The sequence below is a fragment of the Nelumbo lutea genome, chromosome 8 (genome assembly GCF_056320005.1).
Source record: "Nelumbo lutea isolate HS-2025 chromosome 8, American lotus-T2T, whole genome shotgun sequence".
In the NCBI taxonomy this organism is placed as follows: Eukaryota; Viridiplantae; Streptophyta; class Magnoliopsida; order Proteales; family Nelumbonaceae; genus Nelumbo; species Nelumbo lutea.
The window spans coordinates 27,102,715-27,127,969 of record NC_142691.1 but is presented as its reverse complement, the minus strand read 5'-3'; the positions used below and the strand labels follow the sequence as shown (position 1 = coordinate 27,127,969).

The 25,255-nt window shown below is 39.7% G+C and overlaps 2 protein-coding genes across 2 annotated transcripts; both read left to right on the top strand.

The window, feature by feature from the left end:
* The first annotated feature begins 3,080 nt into the window (after positions 1 to 3,080).
* LOC148843568 (gamma-glutamyl peptidase 3-like) lies at positions 3,081 to 4,242 on the top strand. The gene is made up of 4 exons (XM_088959713.1): positions 3,081 to 3,504; positions 3,626 to 3,790; positions 3,888 to 4,055; positions 4,147 to 4,242. Exons 1-4 carry the CDS (start codon positions 3,187 to 3,189, stop codon positions 4,240 to 4,242), a joined length of 747 nt encoding a protein of 248 aa, XP_088815839.1. The 5' UTR covers positions 3,081 to 3,186.
* An 11,090-nt stretch (positions 4,243 to 15,332) lies between these two features.
* On the top strand, positions 15,333 to 16,984 carry LOC148843567 (gamma-glutamyl peptidase 3-like). The gene is made up of 4 exons (XM_088959221.1): positions 15,333 to 15,896; positions 15,989 to 16,153; positions 16,245 to 16,412; positions 16,500 to 16,984. Exons 1-4 carry the CDS (start codon positions 15,579 to 15,581, stop codon positions 16,638 to 16,640), a joined length of 792 nt encoding a protein of 263 aa, XP_088815347.1. The 5' UTR covers positions 15,333 to 15,578; the 3' UTR covers positions 16,641 to 16,984.
* The last annotated feature ends 8,271 nt before the right edge of the window (positions 16,985 to 25,255 follow it).

The window sequence follows — 25,255 nt, the reverse complement described above, 5'->3', positions numbered from 1 at the left end:
AATATACAATAAAACATAAAATGATTTTATTTTATTTTTTCAAAAAAAAGCCTTTTTTCGTATTAATGAAAAAGTAAACCTAAAATACAAAATATGTACAATATATAATAAAAAATAAAAAATATGTATGATATATATCTAAAATAAAATTTTGATGGAATAGATTAAAGTTATATAGTGACATAAAAATTTCTGTTTTATTTGGTATTTTATAAGATGTAATGATGGTAAACATCAACTTTAGCGATGAACAAATTCACCATCAATATATTATATAACTTATAGCGACGAATTATATATTCTATCGGTAGAATGAGAACCTATAGCCGTGGATTAATACCCGTTGGTATACTATACAAAATCTAACAATAGATTACATTTGGTTTTAGCAATGGTCTAATGCTTTGGTCAATTATGTACATTACATTAATGGTGGATCAAATATCCGTAAATAAAAAGCACCAAAGTATTTTGACTATCAATAGAGGATGCCATTGGTCTACATTGGATTTCAACATCAGATTATACGGTTCGTTGGTATAAGATAAGATATGTAGTGATGAATGTACATATCCGTTAGTAAAAAGCATTTATACCAACAGATTGGGGCTGCCGGTACAAATATCTGTTGGTATATGTACCTTTTGTTGTAGTGAACGTTTCCTTGCACACCTGATTTGCGATGACAAACCAGTATGTAAACATTTTCATAAAATGTGTAAGTCATAACAAGCTTCTAGAAGGAAGGCAATAGTTACACTTGTGCTCATGTGCAAATCCCAATGAAGAGGGTGGGAACCCAGACCATGGGATCTCTACACGAACATGTAGAGAAACCCTACCTGTGCTCATTTGTTCTAGATCTAATTGAATAAAAAACTTTATCACTTGGGGGAAGTTTCCTCTCTTCTTGTTACGTGACATAAAGCCCTCCTTACCTTAGTCTTATACCTCTTTTGCATAAGCTCTGCCGCTTTGTGTTCAGTTTCCTTTAATCTCCCTCTATAACTCCTCTTTCATGTAGGCCTCTATATTGCCTTACCCTACCCCACCCACAATAGTCATTATAGTTGTCAAGATCATTTGAAATTGTCATGTGAAACACATGCCCACATTTACTAGTAACTTAATATAAGTATTGAAAAGTTAGAATATTTAGGCTTTTGATGAACCCTATACGAAAGCATTAATGTAGTACCTCCACTATCTAACTTCTTCAAACATTCTTTCATTTACCCGAAGAAAGAGAGACAGAGAATTGATTTGATGGATTATGATCGTGAGAAGTGAGAACCCATGATATTAGTCAGAGTAGACTTGTTCATGAGCCGGGTAGGGCTGGTTTGGGCTTTGCGTCTATATTTATGTTCAGCCCAGGTTTGGTCCTCACTTAAAAGCCTAAAGCCTGAACAAAAAATTGGGTAAGAAGATTTTTTTTTTTATTAAGCAATACAAGTGATTTTTTTATATTAAATGAGTCCAAAACCCAAAAATATTGAAAAATCTCACCATAACTTGAGAAAAGAGAAGAAAAACAAAGTAAAAAATATATATCATGTGCATTTTTATTATATAATATTTTCTTGGACTGGGCTTAGGCTCAGGCTTGGGCCAGATTTTTTTGAGAAGCTTGAACCCAACTAAAAAAATGTCGAATGGGTCTGATTTTTTGGGCTTGAGCCCGATCCTGCGGGTCTAAAATCTTATCCAAACTTGACCAAGAATGGGCTTGACCGGACTGGCCCATCCGACTAGCTGGCACATGAATAGGTCCAAGTCAGACCATATATCATGGGTTGATAATGTAGTAAGTAGGATTTTCTTTCAAATTGAAACAGATGCAATGGGTCCCAATTTAACAATGTGCAGTGTAGGTTTCAAATATTCCCATTACGACAAATGATTGAAATGTGGACACTGAGAGCAAAGTCATTCCTGGGCTCAACTAGAACCCGGTCTTTGTTGACATGGGCCTCAACGTCAAGCCTTTGGGCCTCAGTATTTTATTGCCGACTTCCGAGCGATTCCTTAATCCGAGTCTCACGGCAAGAGGGTATTTTCATAGTTTCCTTCAAAACTCTTGGGTCAGCCAACGTGCTGGCTGTGCTATGTTGATTATGGACCGATCTTATTTCACATTTGGTTGTAGACTTGGCAAAAAGTTGATCCAACCCAATCCAATCTGAAAAAACAGAGTTAGGGTCTCATATTTAGTTATCTGAACATGGGACTATTTATGCATTATTAAAAGTTTCTGCTCTTTAATTTTTTCTATTTAATCTTTACTCTTTAAATTGTTAAATATTCAATTTATTTATTTATATTTGGAATTTTAAAGTTAATTCCTTTAATTTTGGCATTTTTTATGTAAATTTTCTTTATTTTTTTTAATTTCAATTATTTTTTAGGTTGACCCGAATTAACCCATGGATCAACGAAATGTGTCGACCCGACCCGACACACGCACCCAACCCAATTGCCAGTTCTATAATTGGTTCCCAACTTCCCATATCAGCTTGCTCCTGTGCAGCGTGCAGCGTGCTAGTGTTGTCTATTTAACCCACACTTTCTCAACTTGGAATGCTCTAATCTTAGCTTTTGTGAATTTACTGGCTTATGACTTCTCACGCATCCAAAATTTATCTCCCTCAAAGTATATGCAGGAAACTCCCCTTGTTTATTTTTAGTACAATTTTATTTGTTCTAGTACAAATGTATCAATGAAAACTATCAAATGATTTTCAACCCGTTTCTTTGCATTTTTTTTTCTTTGTTCAATTTCCTGTTCCCCATCAAACTCTATATATTGTAACAAGACGTGGCTTCTGATTTGTTCAAGCTGATTTTCCAGTCAATCTCTTAGGCTGGACTCATTCAATGGTGAGTCACGACCCACCCAAAATGAAAATGCAAGTTGTAAGCAATTTGTTGATTGGACCCAAGAAACCGTGTCATTTGATTCACCCAACAATTCATATAAATGCCCCACTATCTTTCCCTCAAAACCCATAGTACTATCATCTCTCCTTGCTTTAGGGTCTCAACCTCTCAATCCGGGCTCCAATCTTCCTGCTCTTCTCCTCCTTAGTTTGGCAACCCCAGTGGTTGCCACCTTTGTGGGCCTTTCAAAAATGACCCTTTGTCCTTTTGATCTTCTAATCTCTCTCTCTCTCAATCTATCTGAAAATGAAGTTTATCGGGGAGAAGAGGTATGCTCTATTAATGGCAGCTAAGGACTCTGATTACGTGAAGAAAGTGTATGGTGGGTATTTCAATGTGTTTGTTAAGGCATTCGGGGAGGAAGGAGGGAAGTGGGACTTATTCAGGGTTGTGGATGGAGAGTTTCCTGCCATGGATGAGCTTCACAAGTATCATGGATTTGTGATCAGTGGCAGCCCTCATGATGCTCATGGAAATGACCCTTGGGTCTTGAGCCTCTGCATTTTGCTACAAACGCTCTTTGCCATGGAGAAGAAAGTACTTGGAATATGTTTTGGGCACCAAGTACGAAATTAATCGAATAATGTTATAATTAATTAATAAAAGATTTTTTTTTCATTAGTTTTGTTCTCATCTTATTAATAAGAGAAATTATTAATAATCCTATTTAATTACTTATTTTTAGGTTTTGTGCCGAGCTTTGGGTGGTAAGATAGGAAGGTCTCATACTGGTTGGGACATTGGGTTGAGGAAAGTCAAGCTGGCAGAGGACTTGCACCCAAGTAGACTTGTTGGTGGATTAAAGGAAGTCCCACCTTTTTTTTCCATCATTGAGTGTCATCAAGATGAGGTATACTTCATCTCTCTCTCTCTCCTCTTCTTCCTCTTTCTCTCTATCTAGTTAACAAAATACAGATTGCAGACTGTATCTAATAAAAGATGATCAGGTATGGGAGGTCCCAATTGGAGCTGAGGTGATTGCCTCCTCAGACAAGACAGGAGTAGAGATGTTCACCCTTGGGAAGCACATAATGGGCATTCAAGGTCATCCTGAATACACCAAAGACATTTTATATAATCTCATTGATCGTCTTGTCAGCAACAACTGTATAGATGTAAGTGTACGTTCATCTCTTTATATTATTCAAACATATATATTAATGAACACTTTGTCTTAGTATCTGATCCCGGGCTAACTAATTACAGAAAGAGTTTGCTGAACACACAAAATCAAGACTTGAGATGGCTGAAACAGACGGCAAGACTTGGGAGAAGATCTGCAGGAACTTCCTCAAGGGCTGAGGGCTGATTGACTTAACTGACATTGAATTTGTGTTGTAGATTAATAGGCTAAGAAAGATACTGGTGTAAATGAGTCGTTTACACCTTTGTCTGAACAATTGAATTGAATAATGTTGTAATTTTCCAATGTAGGATAAGTTAAATAAGCTAAGGAGTGTAAATAAGCTACTATTTAAATAATCAAAACAAGTCTTGTAATTTTTCAATGTAGGACAAGTTAAAAATTGGTTTTAGTAAGAGAAAAAGCTATTTTTTAAAACATGTGTGTAGGTGTAATTTTTCATGTAATTGCCAATCAAACCCCATTGGATTTAATCTCTAATGAGATTAAAATCCAATATTTGCACTTTACATGTTTGCATTCGTACTCCTTCCAAATTGAGTCGGCTTAGTTTAGGAGTATAAATGCAAATATGTAGGGTGTAAAACCTTATATTTAGTATTATTTTATTATTTTATATGTATTTGCACAGTACATATTTGCATTTGTACTCTTCCCAAATTGAGCCTAACAAAAAAATCAATGATTCTCTTTTTTAGAGATATAACCCAATGAACTTATTAATTGCAATATACGGTGACAAGCAATAAAACGAAAGGGGATTGCCACTTAGGTTGCGTTTGTTTGTAGTGTAAATACAAAACTACACCGATGGAGTTTAACAACGGTTAGATTTCTGAGCATGAAAAGCAAATTGACTTTATACTCATTTTACACTCTTGTGTGTTTGGATGACCGATGCAAAAGTTAGCGACGCTAGCCTTCGATTGCTCAATCCCTCTCATATTCTTTTCACTCCAACATTGAGCATGATCTTCAAAAGCCTGTTGCAACAAATAAAAGTAAGAGAGAGAAAGATAACATTGGAGAGAGAGAAAGAGAGACTCTTGTTGCTATTGCTTTCTACTATCTATTGGGTGATTTGCACCTCTCTCCCTTTGCCGAAACCCCAACTGCAAAATCTTCTCCCTCCACCGGTCTGTCCTCTTTTCTCCTCGTCCACTCCAAACCAATTCATCGAATCGTCCGAATCGATGAGGATCAGAAATCAATCTGTGCCACTGCCTTTCACTTCCCTATGCTCTGCCAGTCTACCAAATCCCCAAGTCCCCATGCTACCAGCAGAGGCACAATGGGAGCAAAAACGCCCAGGCACAACGAGATGCTGCAACCATGGAGGGAGAGAGAGAAACAATGGGGGTTGCACCCAAATGGAGATCGCTCCCCAGAAGCAGAGAACACCCATCTGAATTGGCTTCCAAGTCCCCCAATCAAACCCCATTGGAGGTGGTGGCGGTGAAGGAGGGAGAGAATTGACCCTGCTCAGAGTTGCAACTGGTAATGAAAAGAGGAAGGGGTGGCTGGATTTCCTCCAATGCCGCCGATAGACACCACCAGCTGCTAAGCAGAGAGAGAGAGAGAGAGAGAGAGAGAGAGAGAGATGTAATAAATACATCGATAATTTCAATGTATTAATGACATCGATTATCGATGTAAATTTAAATCAAAATATAATTTTACACCGAATTTCGATGTAAAATTACATGTTTACCAAACACTAGTAAAATCGAACCGGGGTGTAAAGTTTACCCCGGTTCGATTTTCCACCCCAAACAAACGTAGCCTTAGTAAATCAAATAACCAATTACAAACATAATCTAGGAACTAGGGAAGTATGCAAATGAATGACTCTATCAAGCTATACGAACACATTCTAGTCAAGAGAATATATTTTGCAGAAGAAGTTAGGTTCATTAGGGTTGTCTACCCTAAGATGGTAAAGCATAACATATAAATTATACCAATAAAACTAAATGAATATTAAACAAAACTAATATTGTCTAACAAAATGGAAATCAAGAAATGAACACAAATTGAGGCTTAGTTTGTTTACGGTGCAGGTTTCTTTTGCATTGGTGTAAATGCATGGAAGTAGGATGAGTGTAAATTCTGGTTTTCCTTGGTTTCAGACGATCTGACGTTGTCTAGTTTTCTTGTGAAAAGTAAAACATAGAATAAAATAACGAAGTTCCCGTCTTATATGAAAGAGAATGGAAATGCGTTTTATTTGAGTGCAAATGAAATATAAAATACAATTCTTTTATAAGATATATAGGAATGCAGATCATAATTAGGGCTGTCAGTTGGATTGGATTTGGTCCAATCCGATCCACTCCAATGTGAGTCCATTACAAATGAATCAGGTTCAATTCAATCCAATGAATATTTTGGACTGGTCCAATTCAATGTTGGATCATCCAATCTGTTCAATTTTGTTTTAATTTAGATTAATTCTAATCTAAACCTGGTCCATTGATACCTATATTCTTATCTTTTATTAATAGACCAGGTATTGGCTCAATTCAACCCAATCCAATAAATAGTTTGGATCATTTATTCTGGATTGGTCCAATTCTATATGTTTGGTTGATCCATCTAATCTGTTCAAATTGACTTTAGTTTGAATGGGGTCTAATCCAAAATCGGTCCATTAACACCCCTAATCATATTTACAAATAATTACATTCAAAATTAGTTGAACTGAGTACAAAATTTGTATCTGATTCAAATGCACACCGCAAACAATCAGAGCTTGAGGAATGATTTGGGCAGGGCAACACCCCAAATCATTAGTCAAAAACAAGTTTGGACGGAAGCCTGTCGAAATAAACTGTGGTTTCTGTATCTTCTTGCTGATTCGCAGGATGTATTTAGTGTATAAAAAATGGGACGTGCCCAAACACTCCCCTTGAGATTTTCTACTGATAAGTCAGAGTCTTTGTACAGTTCATGCCCAACCGGAATGAGGGTATTTTCATAATTTAATTCAAAATTTCAAATCATTGAGTATTTGGAAAAGTTGTGAGTAACGAGGAAACAAATTAGTTAAGTCTTTCACAGGGAAAAGAGGAAGTATTTGAGTTCACATTTGGGTCTTGACGGCCATTTATGGGCTTGGAACCCCATCTGGACGTTAATCTTGGCACTTCATAAGGGCCTATAGACAATGGGTTTGAATTTGGCACAACCCATTTGAGTGTTAAATGATCAAATAAATGTTTCTGCCAAGTAAAATGGTGGCGTCGTCAATGGGTAGGGCAAGTCTGAAACAAATGAAACGACCAGACCATATATATATATATATATGTCTGTTGATTAGAATTGGATCAGAAGTGGGTTTTGGTTTTATCAATGGATTAAGACCCAAACCAACCATGTACATGTTTAAATTATTATAAAATTACCCCAATCTAATATCTTTCTCATATCTATATATATATAGCAGTCAATCATTATTGGTCAGACCTAATATTTCCTACCTAGTATTCTCTATATATTAATATTGGACCGGTTCTGATCTGGTTATGGTTTTGCACGTTTATTTATTGGGCTGGGACTGTGTTTACCTTGATCAGGACCAGACCCGAACCGTTTTGTCTATTGGAGCGGGGGGGGGGGGGTGGAATTTAAGATTTCTACCATTATCAATTAAAGAGAACATCAATAACGACTGCTAAGTTGAAAGACCAAACCAGCTATGATTACCCATTTGACTGTATCCAAGAAGAAAAATTTGATCAAACTTATCTATTGACAAAGGCAGTGGAATATATATGTATATATATGGATCAGTTATATGAATCCTATATATTTTGTCAATCCGTTCAATTCAATGTCATATCTTATGGCTTTTAAATCATTTCTTTGTTATTTTTACTCTTTTTCTTCTATCTCTAATCCTTCTAACCCTTTCAACTTAATTGCCTACACAGAATTGAGAAGCATGAGTTGACAATTGTCCCTATTAGTTGTTTGTATTGTTTAGTTGTGGAGCCTTTTCTTTCCAGACCGAATTCAATTAGAAAAACACATGAAACACCACTAAATTTCTTGGGTTGGGGCCAGTCAATCATGGGTCAGGATACCCGAAATGGGTGTTATTAGGCAGTAGTCCTGTTGGCTCAATAAAGTAGTTCATTACTTCATTTGATCTCAAGGGAACGCGGAGGGAAAGACTCAGATTAGAATAAATTAGTTGATATCTGGCATATGAAACCTTGTCCTAGCTACAAATATCCCAATCTCCTTCTCTCTTAGACGCATCTAGAGACGTTGCTAATCTTTAGTTAACTGTTGCTAATTTCTGGTGCAAATTAACAGCAATATATAGTACCAAATACAAGTTTAGTTAACTGTTGCTAATCTTTTGTTTATTTGTTTTTAGGTGTTGTGCCAGGCATTGGATGGCAACGTAGGAAGAGCATCTAGTGGTTGGGACGCACATTGGGTTGAGGAAAGTCAGGTTGACTGATGTTCTGCACCCAAGTAGCCTTGTTGGTGGTCTGAAAGAAATCCCACCTTTCTTTTCCATTGTTGAGTGTCATCAAGATGAGGCATATTTCCTTTCTCTCTCTCTCTCTCTCTATCTCTATGTTATACATTAATTGTTTGTAAGCAACAGGTATGGGAGGTTCCTGTTAGAGCTGAGGTAATTGCCTTCTCAGACAAGACAGGACTCAGGAGTAGAGATGTTTGCTCTTGGAAATCTCATGTTAGGGATTCAAGGCCATGCATCCTGAATACAGCAAAGACATTTTATATAATCTCATTGATCATCTTGTCAACAACTGAAAATTTGCAGTCATCTTTTTGTTTTATTTCTCAAGGGGAGATAGCTAGAATTGAATTTCTCTAAATTTTCAGTCATCTTTTTGTTTTATTTTTTACAAATAATGTTTGATCTGAATAAGCCCAATTTGGGGTCATGCAACAGATTGTAAACATGTTTACGCCTTTGCATTATAGCATAAAAAATTGTATTCATTTTCCTTTTTTGTATCGAGAAGTCCATAGAAACGGATTTGTAAAAGAGGTTATAATATCTAAGGGTGTCAATTGGACAGGATTTGGTCCAATCCGATCTAGCCCAATGTAAGTCCATTATAAATGGACCAGGTCCAATCCAATCCAATGAATATTATGTTTTGGATCAATTTGGACCGGTCCAACTCAATGTTTGGACCGTCCAATCTGTTCAAGTTTATTTTGATTTAGATTGGTTTTAACGTAAATGTGGGTCCATTGAGACATATATTTTTATCTTATATCAATGGACCAGATATTGACTTAATCCAACCCAATCCAATATAAATTTATTACGGATGGATCAGGTCCAATCCAATCTAATAAATATTTTGGACCAGATTGGTCCAATCCAATATCTCTTATTAGTCCATCTAATTCGTCCAAATTGATTTTGGACTGGGCGGAGTCCAATCCAAAATCGCTCCATTGACACCCTTAATAACATGTGTATCTACATAAAGTTCTTGTCTCAAGAACCAAGAGAGAAAATGTGGACAAATAGAAACTAACTTTAGTGTTTAAAAAGTGGGATGTAAATTTCCAAGATTTAGTTTTTTTTTTAACCAGAGAATATTTATGATTCTTTTCTTTGTAGGATACCTGAAGAGCTTGATCATTGAAAAATCGAAGACCTTGCATCTGTAACTGTAATATATGCAAAAAATGCTGAAGGCACAGAGCTTGTTCCTGTAAATCTTGTCAAAATTAGGGCTACAAGTCGATCGGGTTGCCCGATTTGAAGAATTTCAACAACATCAAACTCAGTTTAGGACTTGGGCCCATTGAAGATTTAACAAATTCCCATCTCAACTCAACCCAAGTTGCACCCTAGTCAAAAGTGTAGAACTCTTTTAAGGTCTTCAATCGATGGAGGTGCTAGAGCTTTCTCTTCTCCTAAAGATATATTGCGTGTGTCAGAGGAAAAAGAGGTTAGGAGTGAAACCTTTTTATAGATATAAGGTGTAAGAATCATGCATGTTTGATCTATTAACCAATTTGGTGAAAGTTTATATGAAAAGTTGAAAACTTTTACTTGAAGCTTCAGCCAATAATCACTTCAAACTTGTGGATCCTGTTTGGTTTGGAGATAAAGATTCTCCTTTTTTTTTTTCTCTCTAGAATTAACCATGAAAATTGACTACTTGTATAGCTTAAGTTCTATGTGTTAAACTTTGTTTTATCCTTTTATCCAGAATCTCTTTAGATATATACTTCCTCATGAGAAGAGTTTAGGAAACATCATGTCCACCTTGAGCCCTTACCTTCAAATAATGGACTTGGACTTTGTACCATAAATTTGGGCTTGACAAATATCCATTTGGACCATGTCTAATGATGAAAAGTGGCCTGAAAATTTTTGGGCTGTCTAATAGGGTGATTGTTTATACTCAGCCCGCAAATTTTCAGGCTTGGGTTTAGGTTAAAATCACAGTCAAGTCATTATTTAAAATACAGTTTAAAATGGCCCATATGATTTAGTTCATAGAATGGCCCATGAAAGGATGGAGGGATTTAAATTCCACCTTTTCATTATACATTGACCCATATGATTTAGTTCATAGAATTTCTGAAAAAAAAAAGATGGGAGGGATTTAACTATAAGACATGAATGGCCCATGAAAAGATTTGTTTCACTCTAAGCCACTGAATTGGAAATATGTGCAATTCATTTTTTTCTGATTGATTCAGATGGTTCGGTCTAGTTCCAAAACAATGTTTAAAAGAGAATTGCTATTATTTTGGACCCTGTTTGTGTCTGTACTCAGGTTATTATGGCAGATTAATTGCAAGATTTTTTAAATAAATAATATTGCTTCCTATAACTAATACCTTGATTAATAAAGAAATTGTATGATCTAATATTAGGATGAATATTAGAGATCCATGGAGTACTTTTTACTGGCGATTGATCTGTAGGGGTGTAATATGGGTTAGGCCTATCCAAATTAACCAACTCAAAAAATAGGATGGGATTAGGATTAGGGTTGGAACTTGGAAATGCCTACCTGATAGAGTCAGTTTAGTTTAGGTTGATGCCTTGGGCATTTTGAACCCCAAGTCTTACACTTAGGCTCAGTTTGGAAAGAGTATACATAGTATAAATACATATAAAGTAATACAAAATATAAGATTTTGCATTCTATAAATTTGCATTTGTACTCCTTTTAAATTGAGCTGATCATGAACAAGGTTCTAAGTATCGATCCCAAAATTCTAATTAGGGTTGGCTGTTGAGTATGCATCTATCCCTGCAAATTCTATTGTTGATGAATGAATTAATTCACCTTCTGGCTTTCCAAAAAAGGCTTGATATGTAGCAGTGTGTATCGTATCATATGTATTCGTTTTTGAACCTATAGATGCATTAAATATTGGGAATTTGGACTTGTGATCACTTTCTAAGCCAACTCAGGGGGTTGTGTGTTGTGGGTAGATGTGGACAGAGTTCTCGTGGGCAGGAGATCTGGAATTTTCTTAGAGATGTCTAAGTTCAATGTTTAAAAACTTGTATTTTTAGACTACAATCACCCTCAGAAATCTAATTTGCAGCACCCTCCTAATCTACTAGTAGCACCCCCCCCCCACCCCTTCACAGGCAGGATTAAGTCCACCCCTAGTCTATTAGTAGCTTCACCTAGGGGTGGGTTGAACGGTAAAAACCCCTTTTTTTAATACCCCTAAGTTTACTCTAGGTGGAGGGATAATCACCTAAAAGTTTTAATAACCATTATCAAAAGAGAAGTAAATCAATGCAAGAGAAGACGTAACCCACCTTGCCCCGAAATCCAACAACAGAACACAACCATTAATCTACACACAAAGAGACTGAATACCAAAATAGTTTCTTTAAACAAAATGTAATGCCTTTTTTTTCTTTCGAAATGGAAATGCAATACCTTTGAACATTGATCATATCGTGCATATCAATACTTTCGAAATGGAAATGCAATCTTTGAATGTTCGTGCATATCAATACTTTGAACATTGATCATGAAGGATGATTGTTATGCATGTCTTAACAAAATTGTTAGGTTTGTTTAGGGTTGATAGCCTTGGACTGATGATCAGGTTGGATTAGGGTTAGAGTTGAGGTTTTGGCATATCAAGTTGGGCTTTGATTGATCTCAACCCAAATCAACCAGGCCCGAGTTGCACCCCCATATACAGCTCATTGCAGTCACAAAAAGTTATCCATAATATCCCATCAGTTATGAATCAAGTTGGCTTTGATGTGGAAGGGAATCAATTAAGGCTGTGCTTAATTGGTTCGAAGGAAAAAGTAGGAAAAGGAAGGAAAATATAAGAAAACCTTTACAAACCTTGATAGATTTCCTTATGTTTTCCTTTCTTTTCCTAGTTTTTCTTTCAAACCAAACATATTCTAAGCGAAAGAATGAAACTTTGGATATATAAAAATTACACAAAACTTATTCAGAAGTAGGGATTTTCCTCCTTATCTATTTGAAGAGTGATGAATGCTGTTGATGCATGCATGGTTTGCAAGACTGGGATGTAAATAGACAGTATTAATGGCGTCAAGTGTTGCCTTCGGTTCATGTACCATCAATTGGACCATTTGCTTGCAATGGCATTAATTATTAAAATCATTGAATAAACAAGGACTAGTCTATGGAAAATTACTTCCTTCCAATTTCAATTATGTAACCTCAATGGATAAACTGCATGTTGCACTTAATGCATTGTGTCTTGTATGCTTGTATTCATAATTAAGAAATTAGAAGGTTAGCATAGGAATGACAACGGATCGGGGCCTAGTTTTGCATGTCCCGTCCCTAATCCCGAACTCAAATGCCCTGCCCTGAACCCTATCAGGGCTACAAATCATAACCCTATCCCTGTTCCTATGAGAAATGGGGATCTCTGAATTTGCCCCCTACCCCGCTCTGCCCTGTTCCCGATCCCCAAACCTTGAGGTTTTCCTGAAACCCACCTGGAACCCTGATCAATAATAAAAAAACCCACCCCGATTAGGGCAAGACAGAGTGGGGCTCCACATGGATGGGTCAAATTGTCATATCTAGATTAATAAATCATTTTGTTTTATAAGAAAATAAATGAAAAGAAGAAACTCATGAGAAAGTTCTTAAGATTCAGTTTGGAAGGAGTATAAAATAGAAATTTATAAAGTACAAAATCTTATATTTTGTATTATTTTATATATATCTGCACAGTACATATTTGTATTTATACTCCTACCAAATTTAACCTAAAGGGATTTCATAAAGTACCTTAAAAGACTTTCCTACAACTTCCCCTTTTACAGTAATTTTTTTTCATGAGAGCAAGGCGACAACCAAGAAAACGAGGACCTAAAGTCTAATAGTGATGTGTAAAAACAAATTGAAATCCAATGGATTTTCAAAAAATGGCCTCTTAGATTACGGCCAGGGGCGCTATCAAACATTGGTTTCACTAATGCGTGTGGACCGTGGGGCATGAAAACTGACAGAAAGACCTTTCCTCCATCAAACCAAACGTATCCAACACGGTCTGGTCTTAAATTGAACAGGAGTTTGATAAATAAATAGTAATTGGTAAGGTAGTGTCTATTTCTCAACTGGGTATTTGGTTGACTGGGTTCTCTGAGATGGTCAGGTTTGGTTTTTGAAAAACTTGTTTGAGAGAGAATTGCAATGGGTACAAGGAAAAACCATTGATTTGATCTTGGTACATCACCACTTGGATGAACCAGAGGAGAGCTTGTTATTTTTGAATGCAAATAGTGTAGACATCTGAGAATAGGTCAAAGGCTGGGTTTTGAAAGAAAAATTAATGGGATAAAAGGGTAGAAAAGTTCATTGTTTCACATTGTCTGAAGACTATTTGAGGGTGAATTCTACGTCTCAACAAATGTTTATGCAGCTCAAATGAGCTGTTTCTGCCAATTCGAAGCCTCCCAAGGGATGCAACTTAGGGGATGGTTAAGTGTAGCTTACCCTTGTCTTTCCTTTAATTCATTTGTACCAACTTTCTTTAATTAATACCTTGTATACCTTTAAATAGAAGATAAATATAAGCTTGAAGCTTGTGCTGACCCCCTCCAGTATCAAACTCTAGGAGAACATCAATCAAGATTAACAAATTGAATGACCAAATCAACAAGAATTCCCATTTTATAATTCAAACTCAGAGTTGACATTCTTCTTTTGAAAATTTCAGTAAAAGATTATTGGCAGAGTAGCTAGAGTTTGATAACAAATCTATCCTGAAAGTGTGGGTTAAATATTGCTAGTCTTGGGTTGGATGTTGGAAACCTTAATTAAATCCTTAAAGCTGCATTTGTTTGTCTCTGAGGCATAAAATCATCTTAGCTAGAGCAAAATATTTCAACAATAAGAAATTTTTTTTCCAACAAAAAGTTTTCATTGTAAAAGGAGAGAAGGCATAGCTCAAACATTTCAACTTGAAAAATTTTCCTCAATAACACAACAAAATTAAACAAACGGTGCCCAACTGGTTAAGAAATATGGTGTTTCCCCTTTCTTGATAATAATTTATAATTAATTTCTGTGAATATTTGGTTGGTCCAACCAGGGTAATTTGAAACCAAACTCAACCCCGAACCAAGTTCATACCACCATGGTTATATATTTTGGTACAACTTCATATTATTTCGAGGAGATTTATTTTGGCAAAATTTCAGAATTTCAACCAAATTTTCAAATTATTATTAAAATAATACAAATAAAAAAACTATAAAATACTGGCAAAGATATTAGGTCCACGGTCCCCCAGTATTCATTATTCAATAGTCAACCATCAGGTGATGTTCACGAAGTCAAATTCTTTCTGGTCTCTAGTCTCTACCCTCTGGGTTGTAAAAATTAAAGAAATTGCTTCTCGGATTAAAAAAAAAATTCCAGATTGATCAAAATCACTTTTGCCCATCTGAGCTTTGCATTACTTGTCAGTTTTTTTCTTCTTTCTTTATTTCTTCTTCACATTAACCCAGTATGAAACAAACATTTATGGTTGATATATTTTCTAAGTCTATCTCCATAGCTAGAGGTTGAAGATGGACCCACCCAACGTGGGTCACGGCCATAGAAATTAGTAGTTTAAGGACAATTATGTGGGCTCAGTGAATTTTCAGGCAGCTTGAGGAGACCCAGAATCAAGATTTCCTACGTAGCATCACTGAGGTAAGCTTAAAAGAAAATTTCATGCAGACGTAATAAACAATAGAAAATGAGTAAGAATTAGAAAATTGGCTGATTGGCGAACTTGGAAGGAAAGGGCATGGTCATTGCTTTCTGGTCAATTAGTTGATCTCAGACCTGAATCCATCTCCTATAAATACCCCAATTCCCTCCCCTTAACGCATTCTCTCGTATACTCAGAATCATTTCTCCTCTTTTAGAATTCTCAATCCTCTGTCTTTCGTTTTCAAAAGTTATCCTCTCTCTCTCTCCAACAATATCGACAATATCGTCAATATCGACACAAAATGAAAGTTGTTGGGGAGAAGAAATATGCTCTATTAATGGCAGCCAAGGACTCTGAATACGTGAAGAAAGTGTATGGTGGGTATTTCAATGTGTTTGTTGCTGCATTCGGGGAGGAAGGAGAGCAATGGGACTTGTTCAGGATTGTGGACGGAGAGTTTCCAGACGTAGATGAGCTCCACAAGTATCATGGTTTTGTGATCAGTGGCAGCCCTCATGATGCTCATGGGAATGACCCATGGGTCTTGAGACTCTGCGTTCTGATACGGACGTTGTTTTCCATGGAGAAGAAAGTGCTCGGAATATGTTTTGGGCACCAAGTACGTTACAATATACAGATGTGCAAGCATTCCATACAATTAACACAGTAAGTTTCTGTTAATGGTTTACTTATTTTTTCATTTTCTTTTAGGTCTTATGCCGAGCACTTGGTGGTAAGATTGGGAGAGCTAACAGTGGCTGGGATGTTGGGTTGAGGAAAGTCAGGCTGGTGAAGGATTTGCACCCAAGTACCCTTGTTGGTGGTTTCAAGGAACTCCCTTCTTTCCTTTCCATCATTGAGTGCCATCAAGATGAGGTTCTCTCTCTCTCTCTCTCTCTCTCTCTCTCTCTCTCTCCATATACAAATTAATCAACAACTTATACAGCTGCATGTAAGCTTAATTCAGGTATGGGAGGTCCCAGTTGGAGCTCAGGTGATTGCCGTCTCAGACATGACAGGTGTAGAGATGTTCTCCCTTGGAAGCCACATATTGGGTATTCAAGGTCATCCTGAATACACCAAGGACATTCTGTATAACATAATAGACCGTCTGGCCAACAACAGTTGTATAGAGGTACGCAACTGTTTACTTGTTTAATTCATATCAAGCAATCTTTCATTCTAAGTCATCTCTAATCTTGGGTTGTTAATCAATCACCAGAAAGAGTTCGCCGAGCTCACAAAATCAAAACTCGAGACTGCTGAACCAGACAGGAAGACATGGGAGAAGATTTGCAGGAGCTTCCTCAAAGGGAGACAGAATATATTTCGCCTGCACAACATTAGTACTCTTGAGTTCTAGGTTTCTGGGTATGTTTGTGTTCATAAAATCCCCACAACAGTTCATGCAAGAAGCTGTAAATGCGTTGTTTACACGCTCTTTGCGTAGATGATCACCAATAAAGTTATTATGTTTAACATGAATAAGCCCATCATCATGGACTTATCCAGTAGATTGTAGCCTATCTTATTGGGGTGGTGATTAGTGAGTGACATCTGATGTAGTCTCTGATCTGTTTCAATAATCTAATGATGGGCCAGTGTTCTAATAAGGGCCCACAAATCGAATGCTTTGTATAAATGGGATATGAGAATGTGTAATCGTTGTATAGCAATATGGTGGTACCTGAATTGGGAGATTGAAAATAATTGACCGAGAAAGTTTGCTAAGAATGAATATGTTCATGTGTATATGTAGAGAGATAATGTGATGATGATAAAGACTACTCCTAAGGAAAACAGATTTGGACCTTTGTTGGATATTCATAGATAGTTACAGATCCGGTCCATGCCCATTTTGGTCAGGTTGTATCCTATTCAAAGAAACCGAAGCAAAGAGCCCAACATATTGTTGGTCACGTTCATCTAGCCATACATCGAGAATATCAATGATAAAAAATATAAAAGATGTTCTCAATGTGTGGTTAGGTGAAGGTGGCCAGCCATCTATTGTTCTTGTGCTTAGTGGATTCAAATTCTTTAACTGCCGCTCAACAGTTATGGGTGAATAAACTGTTTATTCGGTTAAAAATCGAATTGAATAAATCAAAATTAAAAGAAAATTTGAATTGAAATTGAAATATTGTAAATTTAAAATAGTCGAAACTGAAATTTATATTTGGATTTTGGTTATTTCGATTAAAATTGGATTTCAACATTATATCTTATAGAGACAATAAGATTCTGTTAATTCAATTAACTGAATTTTTAAACCTGAAAATCAAAACCAAAATAACCAAAAACTAAAAAACCAAAAGCAACATTTTTTATTCGGTTTTTCGAGTTTAACAATGCTCAACCCTATCAACAGCTGATTCGGCTGTCTGGATCTTTCACCCAAAATAGCTTATAAGCTGTCTCTGTTACAGCCCTTCCAAATGGTTACTAAGTGCCTTGCTGGTTGAGACTTGAGAGGGCTTTCTTTCTTTTGGCGAAAACCGCGTACAGCCATTAATAGCAATTTTACAGTCCATGGCTTTCCACAAAAACTAGCAATTTTATTTCAAATTATAAAGTAAAAGTATTAAATATGCTTTATACTTTCAGTACAGCACCATCAAATATTAGCGAAAAGGACCTTAATTTTCTATTACGTTGAAAAAGGGATACAAACTTATAAAAAGAAACAATTATTATATTAATAAATAATAAAATGTAATGTGTGATGTATCAATTACTTAAAGAGCAAAACTTTCGGAAAAATATTAACAATATTGTTGATTTGGATGGTCAAAATTATCCAAAATCCAGGATGAAACTAATTTCCTGATCCAATTTTTTTTTATATTTTGATAAATTGTATGCCACGTGGTGACATGGCAGAAGAAGAACTCACGTGTGCATCACAAATCAAATTTTATGAAAATCATTAAAATGGTTTAGGGGATGTTTTGAACCTTCGCCGTTTTTCGAAAAAATGGTGCCACATCGAACCCACATAGCTATTTCAACAAGCGCTCATATATCTTATTGTTTGGTTCGATCGATTATTAAAAAACCAGGTATGTCTTGAAAATTGGGACCCTACCTGATGGTGCGTGACCTGGTCACTCCTAACTGGAAGTGGTTGCGCTCCTAATTGGCGATGAACAAGAGACACATGTAAGGAAGAAGATGAAGGATCCCGGGGGCTCACCCGGCGGGAACACTCCGACGATTAAGTTAATAAGCTAGGAGAGCAAAGGAGAGAGAGAGAGTTGCAGAGAAATTAAAGAGCTAAGAGTGTTGATCACGCATACCTTCGCCCCTGGGGGTCAGGGTCTTTATATACTTGTATCCTGACTTGTCAAGTGTAACCGCCTCCAAATCTCTGCTGCGGCAATCTGCTGTCAAATAACGGCTTGGAGTGGTTGGCTGTTATTTGTCAGAGCTGAACTGTCGGGCAAAGGTGACCGCTGCAGAGTACGGTCCGAACAGCCTCCAGGGTTGGCAGGCACGACGTTGCCAAACGAGAGACGTGGGTGCAGTCTCCAGGTTTGGTAGGTACGGTTATCAAGTAGAAAATCTTCCATGATATGCCGAACTGCTCTACAGCAAGCTACCTTACACCGAGCTGCTCTACAGCGAGCTACCTTACACCGAGCTGCTGGTGATGCACCAAGGTGCTTCTCCGAGGCGGGTCCCTGAGGTAGACTTAGGCAAGAGCGAGCTTATGTTAGGGAACTGACGAGCTTAACCTAAAGTGTCTTTAGTTCGGGATTCTCTCTACTTGGGGGAATCTTAGCTCGAGGTGCTTCCTACTTGGGGGAGTCTTAGCTTGGGGCAACGGAGTATCATCTTGTAGCGAGCTACCACTTTAGGCGGGCTGTCAGACTAGGTCAGCAAGCTTCGTTACGCTAAGTTGTACCAAACTCGTTATGCTGAGCTATCACTTGTGTCGAGTCATGTCCATGTGTCCCCTTATTATGAGGTTGGGCCAAATCACCCTCTATCAATTGCCCCCCACTCCCCGGGCCAGGGATCCTGACCTGGTGTGGGGAGTTCATGACGTGACAGGTGGATTTGGCTCGAAGTCTAGGGGTCCTGAACTGGTTCACTGGTCGGATCAGTTTGCTACTCGGTTCAATCAAGGATAACTCGAGTTGCGTATAGTTCACGCGTGGACACCACGCGATCTATAGATTTCGCGGACGCCAAAAAACGCGCTAAATTGATTTCACCTCGGGGGTCGCATAGCTAGTTTTCTTGAGAGTCGTTGGATCATCATGATCTTGACCGTTGATTCTCGGATATAGTGGCTATAAATAGGGGGGACCCGAGTCATTTTCTCCGCCATAAGTTCACTAGCGTTCACTCTGAGGTCACGCTTAAACTCCTCAGTTCGGGTTCTCCAGTTCGTCAACTTCCTAATTCAGTCGTTTTCCCTCTGTGAGTTTCCCTAGCTCCTCCATTTTTTTTCAGTTCGTTTCAGTTTGTAGTTATGTCAAACCAAAGCTTTGATAGTTTTCTAGATGAGCCCGAGGTGGGTACCTCAGCTCAAGTAGGTGTCTATGAGGCACAGTCAACCTATGAGGCATGGGAGGCCTCGGATAACCCAGCGTCCACCTCTCATCGAGTTTGGGAACTTCCCTTGGGAACTTCCCTGGGAGTATACCTATAACCTTCCCGCAGGGAATTTCCCTTGGGAACACGGTCATGACGAGATCGTGATTTTCGGAGAATAACTCGCGGCTGGACGCCGTCTTCCTCTGCACCCCCTAATCATAGAGGTCTTGAAGTTTTTTAACGTCACCATAGACCAACTTCACCCGAACTCCATCCTGAATGTAGTCAGGACAATTTTTCTCTGCTTCGACTACGCCCTGCCCCTTGATCTCGACATTTTCTCCTCCATCCTATCCATAAAGAAGAATGCCTCTAGTGTTCTCCCTGAGCATATGCAGGCCTATTACTTGTCCCCTCGCCCGGGCTATAAGTTGTTGCACAAGCTTCCGAGTAAAATCTCGGCCTAGAATTAGGATTATTTCGTAGTCCGCAATTCCACGGGGTGGCCATTTCCTAGTCATTGGAGGGCGGCTATTCAGGACTCCAATATTAGGCTGGACCTGAAAACAAGAGAGATGCTCCAATCTAGAGCTAGTATCTTACCTTAATAGTTGTCATCTCTTTTGATAGTCTTTGCTAATGTCGAGCTTTGTTGCAGTTCACATGGAGTAGCTCAGTGCGAACAGTCTCTTCGGGAAAATGAAGGGAAAGAAGAAGCGGGTTGTCAAAAAAGCTCGCATCGAATCTCCATGGCCTCCTACTCCTGAGCTTGAACAACCTTCTGGCTCTCTAGTGATTGATTTAGAGGAACCGGAGAAGGACCTGCCTCAGGAGCCCGAGACAACCCAGGGACCCACTCCTGAGACAACTGTTACTACTTCGGGGAGCAAGGGATCAACCGGAGTATTCTGAACCCACAATACAGGCTTCGCAATAGCAAAGGGGTTGTGTGTTCCGAGGAGGTCTCCATTGGGTTGAACTATTGCCTGCTTAGCTTAGAGCTCGAGCAGCTACCCACTGTATGGTGGTAAGTCTTATTTAAACTTTAGTTTCTACATTTGTAGCCTTATTGGTGCTAACTGGCACTCTTGGTAGGTGAACAACGCCGTGCACGCCCTGACTCTCTAATCCGAGGTGCACCTGAAGCGGGCTCTAGCCGCTGAGAGCTTGTCTCGTGAGGCCCATACTAAGCTGAAATTAGATCGCGGCCAGATCCACCGGCTAGAGGGCGATGCGCTAGCTCAGAAAGAGTTAATCAAGTCTTTGATGTCGAAGAAGGAAGACCTATTGTGCAAGGTGGAAAACCTTGGGACAGATAAAAGAACTCTGGAGTGCCAGGTAGAGAACCTCGAGGCGGATGTCAAGGAGCAGACTGAAATCTTTCTTCAGTCCATGGAGGAGGCCAAGGTCAAGGCTGTCGAAGACTACAAGAACTCGGAAGAGTTCGATGGGGCGTTGGTGGAGGCCTACCGCAAAGGCTTCAAGCTTAGCAGATGGCTGATCAAGCACGAGTTCCCACAGCTCGACGTAAGCGCCATCACTACCTCGCGAATCACAGGAGAGGTATCCCTCCAAGCCGCTGAAGACCTGGACTCCAAGGAGGAGGGTGACAACGGCATTAGAGTGATGAGTCCCCCAAGTAGTTCGAGTAGTCTTTGTATTTTGAGCCTGCGAGCTCAACACTTTTGTTTCTTCTATCCTTGTAATGAACTATAGAATTAATGAAATACTTTTTTTTCTTGCTAAGTGTCGTGCAATTTCCTTGTTTATGATCGCAAATTAAGGATGCCATTTTCCCCGAACTATTAAGCCATCGGGCTAGACGACTAAAGTGGGGGTTCCTTAGTTGTTATCCTAAACTCACTCAGTGCTTAGAGGCAACTTCACAAGGTGTACACCGAAGTAAGCGACATTGTAGGGTGCATGCCTGACCTGTCTGCGCACTGGTTACTTCACCTATGTCGAACTGCCTGGCATGCCCGAGCTATCATAGGTACTCATACCCGAGCTGCCTATACCTTAGGCATTTTTAGAGTACTTTGCCTATGTCGAACTGGCGACTAGGTCTTTTGTTAGCTCGGCATTTTAGCCCTTAGGCTAGGGGGCGACTCATAGTCCACTCTCTTCTAGAGTTCACCTAGGACGAGGAGGTGACTGGGTCGTATATGGTGTCGAGGTTTAGATCGACACTTTGGCCCTTAGGCTCGAGGAGCAACTCGTGGTCCACTCACTTCTGGAGAGTTCGCCCATGCCAAGGAGGCGACTGGGTTTTATATGGTGCCGAGGTTTAGCTCGGCACTTTGGCCCTTAGGCTCGAGGAGCGACTCGTGGTCCACTCACTTTTGGAGTTCGCCCATGTCAAGGAGGTGACAGAGTCTTATATGGTGCCAAGGTTTAGCTTGGAACTTTGGCCCTTAGGCTCATGGAGCGACTCGTGGTCTACTCACTTCTGGAGTTCGCCCATACCAAGGAGGCGATTGGGTCTTATATGGTGTCGAGGTTTAGCTCGACACTTTGGCCCTTAGGCTCGAGGAGCGACTTGTGGTCCACTCAACTCGGTAATTACAGGTAATATTGCTTTAGATTGACAATATTCCATGCCCGAGGCACTTGCTTTCCTTCTAGGGTTTCGAGCTCATATGTTCCTTCCCCAAGTACCCGCTTTACTCGATAGGGTCCTTCCCAATTTGGCCCGAGCTTACCAACACCGGGCTCAGGTACCATGACTTTATGAAGAACCAGGTCTCCAACACGGATGCGTTATAGTACCAAGCTACTCTCTGTTGGTAGGCCGCGGTCCTAATGTATGCGAGGTCTCGTACCTCATCAAGTAGGTCGGGGTTGGTGCGTAGCTCATCCTTATTTGCTTCATCGTCATATGCTTCCAGGTGTAGTGTAGGGATCTCAATCTCAACTGGGATGACTATCTTTGTCCCGTAAGTGAGGTTGAAGGGAGTCTCACCCATCATAGTCTTCATAGTTGTTCGGTAAGCCCATAGTACGTTGGACAGCTCGTCTACCCATGGTCCCTTAGCTCGGGCTAGACGTGCCTTCAGTCCGCGGAGAATGGCTCTATTTGTGACCTCCGCTTGACCGTTCGCTTGAGGGTGCGTCACAGTCTTCATAGTGGTTCGTTTGCATTTGCCTTCACCGCTGGACAATAATATCCCTGTCGTAGTGCCTTCTGGGCGAGGGCCCTGCCCTCCACATGTCCGCTGCACAAGCCCTCATGAGTGTTGCGGAGCACGAGCTCGGCTTCAGAAGGTCGTAAGTGGTGCAGATAAGGGAGCACATAGGATATTCGATATAGTCGTCCGTCTATTATGACGTATTTGGCTGCCTGACGCTCTAACTTTCTGGCAGCGTTACGATCTGTAGGGAGGGTCCCGTTTAGTAGGTAGCTCACAAGTGGATCAACCTAGCTCAGCTCTGCTTGTACGACAGGAGTGACCTCCTCTGCCCCCTTGAGAATGCTAGGCCGAGGCAGGTTCTCTTGTGTTGGCTAATCAGGACAGGGCATCGGCCTCAGCGTTCTTGGATCTTGAGATCCGCTTGATGAAGTAGGACTGGAAGTTGAGCAGAGCCTCTCTGACTTTGGCTAAGTAGGCGACCATGGTTGGCTTGCGAGCTTCATATTCACCGATGACCTAGTTGGCCACGAGATGGGAGTCGCTGCAGATGACGATGTCCTTAGCTTTCACTTCATTCGCTAGGGCTAGCCCGGCTATCAACGCCTCATACTCTGCTTCATTGTTGGATGCAACAAACTCGAAGCGTAGTGCATACTCCATTTTCACACCGCTTGGCCCATATAGAACGATTCCAGCCTTGCTACCTACTGATTTGATGAGCCATCCACATGGAGGATCCAGGGCTCCTCATCCCAGGTCGGGTTTAGTCTAACTAGGAGAGAGGCCGCGCTAGTTGAGGCTTCCTCATTGTTCTCGGGTTCATCCCATCTTCGGACGTTGGTGTTGAAAGTGCATTCCACGACAAAGTCGGCCAAGGCTTGGGCCTGGATAGCAGTTCGCGGCTTGTACCGGATGTTATACTCGCTGATTTTGATGGCCCACTTTGTCAGCCTACTGGAGACATCGGGCTTGAGCAAGACTTGCCTTAGAGGCTTATTGGTGAGGATAACGATCGTATGAGCTTAGAAGTACGGTCGAAGTCTCCGAGCTGCAACAACTAGTGCGTACACCAACATTTCGATCTCTAGATACCTCATCTCTGCTTCCTACAACACTTTGCTAACATAATAGATGGGTCATTGGACCCGATTTACTACTTTTATCAGTACCGAGCTGACTACCTCATCACTCGCGGAGAGGTACAACTCCATTATATCTCCCTCCTCGAGTTGGGTTAACACCGGGATGCTAGCGAGGTACCTTTTGAGCTCGTCAAAAGCGAGCCGACACTCTTCGGTCCATTCAAAACCCTTATTTCTTTTAATGGCCTTGAAGAAATGCATGTAGCGATCTGCCAATTTAGACATGAAGCGGCTTAGAGCAGCTATGCAGCCGTTCAACCTTTGAACCTCCTTCAATTTCCGGGGGGTTCTCATATCTAAGATGGCCTTAATTTTATCTGGGTTGGCCTCAATGCCATGTCGGTTGATGATGTAACCTAAGAATTTACCCGAGGTGACACCGAAAATGCACTTGTTCGGGTTTAATTTCATGTTAAATTTGCAAAAAATTTCAAAAACATAACGTAGATCTTTTATTAAATCATTCAAAAATTGAGTTTTAACGACCATGTCGTCTACATAACACTCTACTTTTTTGCCGATCAATAGCTCAAACAATCGGTTTACAAGTCTTTGAAAAGTAGCCCCGACATTTTTCAGCCCAAAGGGCATGACCTTGTAGCAGTACATGCCTAGTTCGGTTATGAAGGCTATTTTTTCCTCATCGGCAGGTTCCATTCTGATCTGATTGTAGCTCGAGTAAGCATCCAAGAAGCTCAGCAACTCATGCCCTGAGATTGTGTCCACCAAACGGTTTATCTTGGGGAGTGGGAAGCAGTCCTTCGGGCAAGCTCGATTCAGGTCGGTATAATCAACGCACATGCGCCATTTACCGTTGGCCTTTTTTACCAGAACGGGGTTGGCTACCCAGCTCGGTTAATGGACCTCCTTGATGAAATCGGCTGTGAGGAGCTTCCCAACCTCATCGTCAACTGCTATCCAACGCTCTGGGGTTAGGTTGCGTCTCTTTTGTCCAACGGGTTTAACTACAGGATCAGTGTTCAATTTGTGAGTAATGACCCCGAGGTCTATGCCGGGCATCTCTACCATGGACCATGCAAAAACATCTAAAATTTTAAGTAAAAAACTTACTAGTTGAGATCGTAGAGGCTCCTCAATTGAAGCATCGATCTGGAGAGTCTGAGCTGGATCATCTTTTGAAGTAGGTACAACGACCGTCT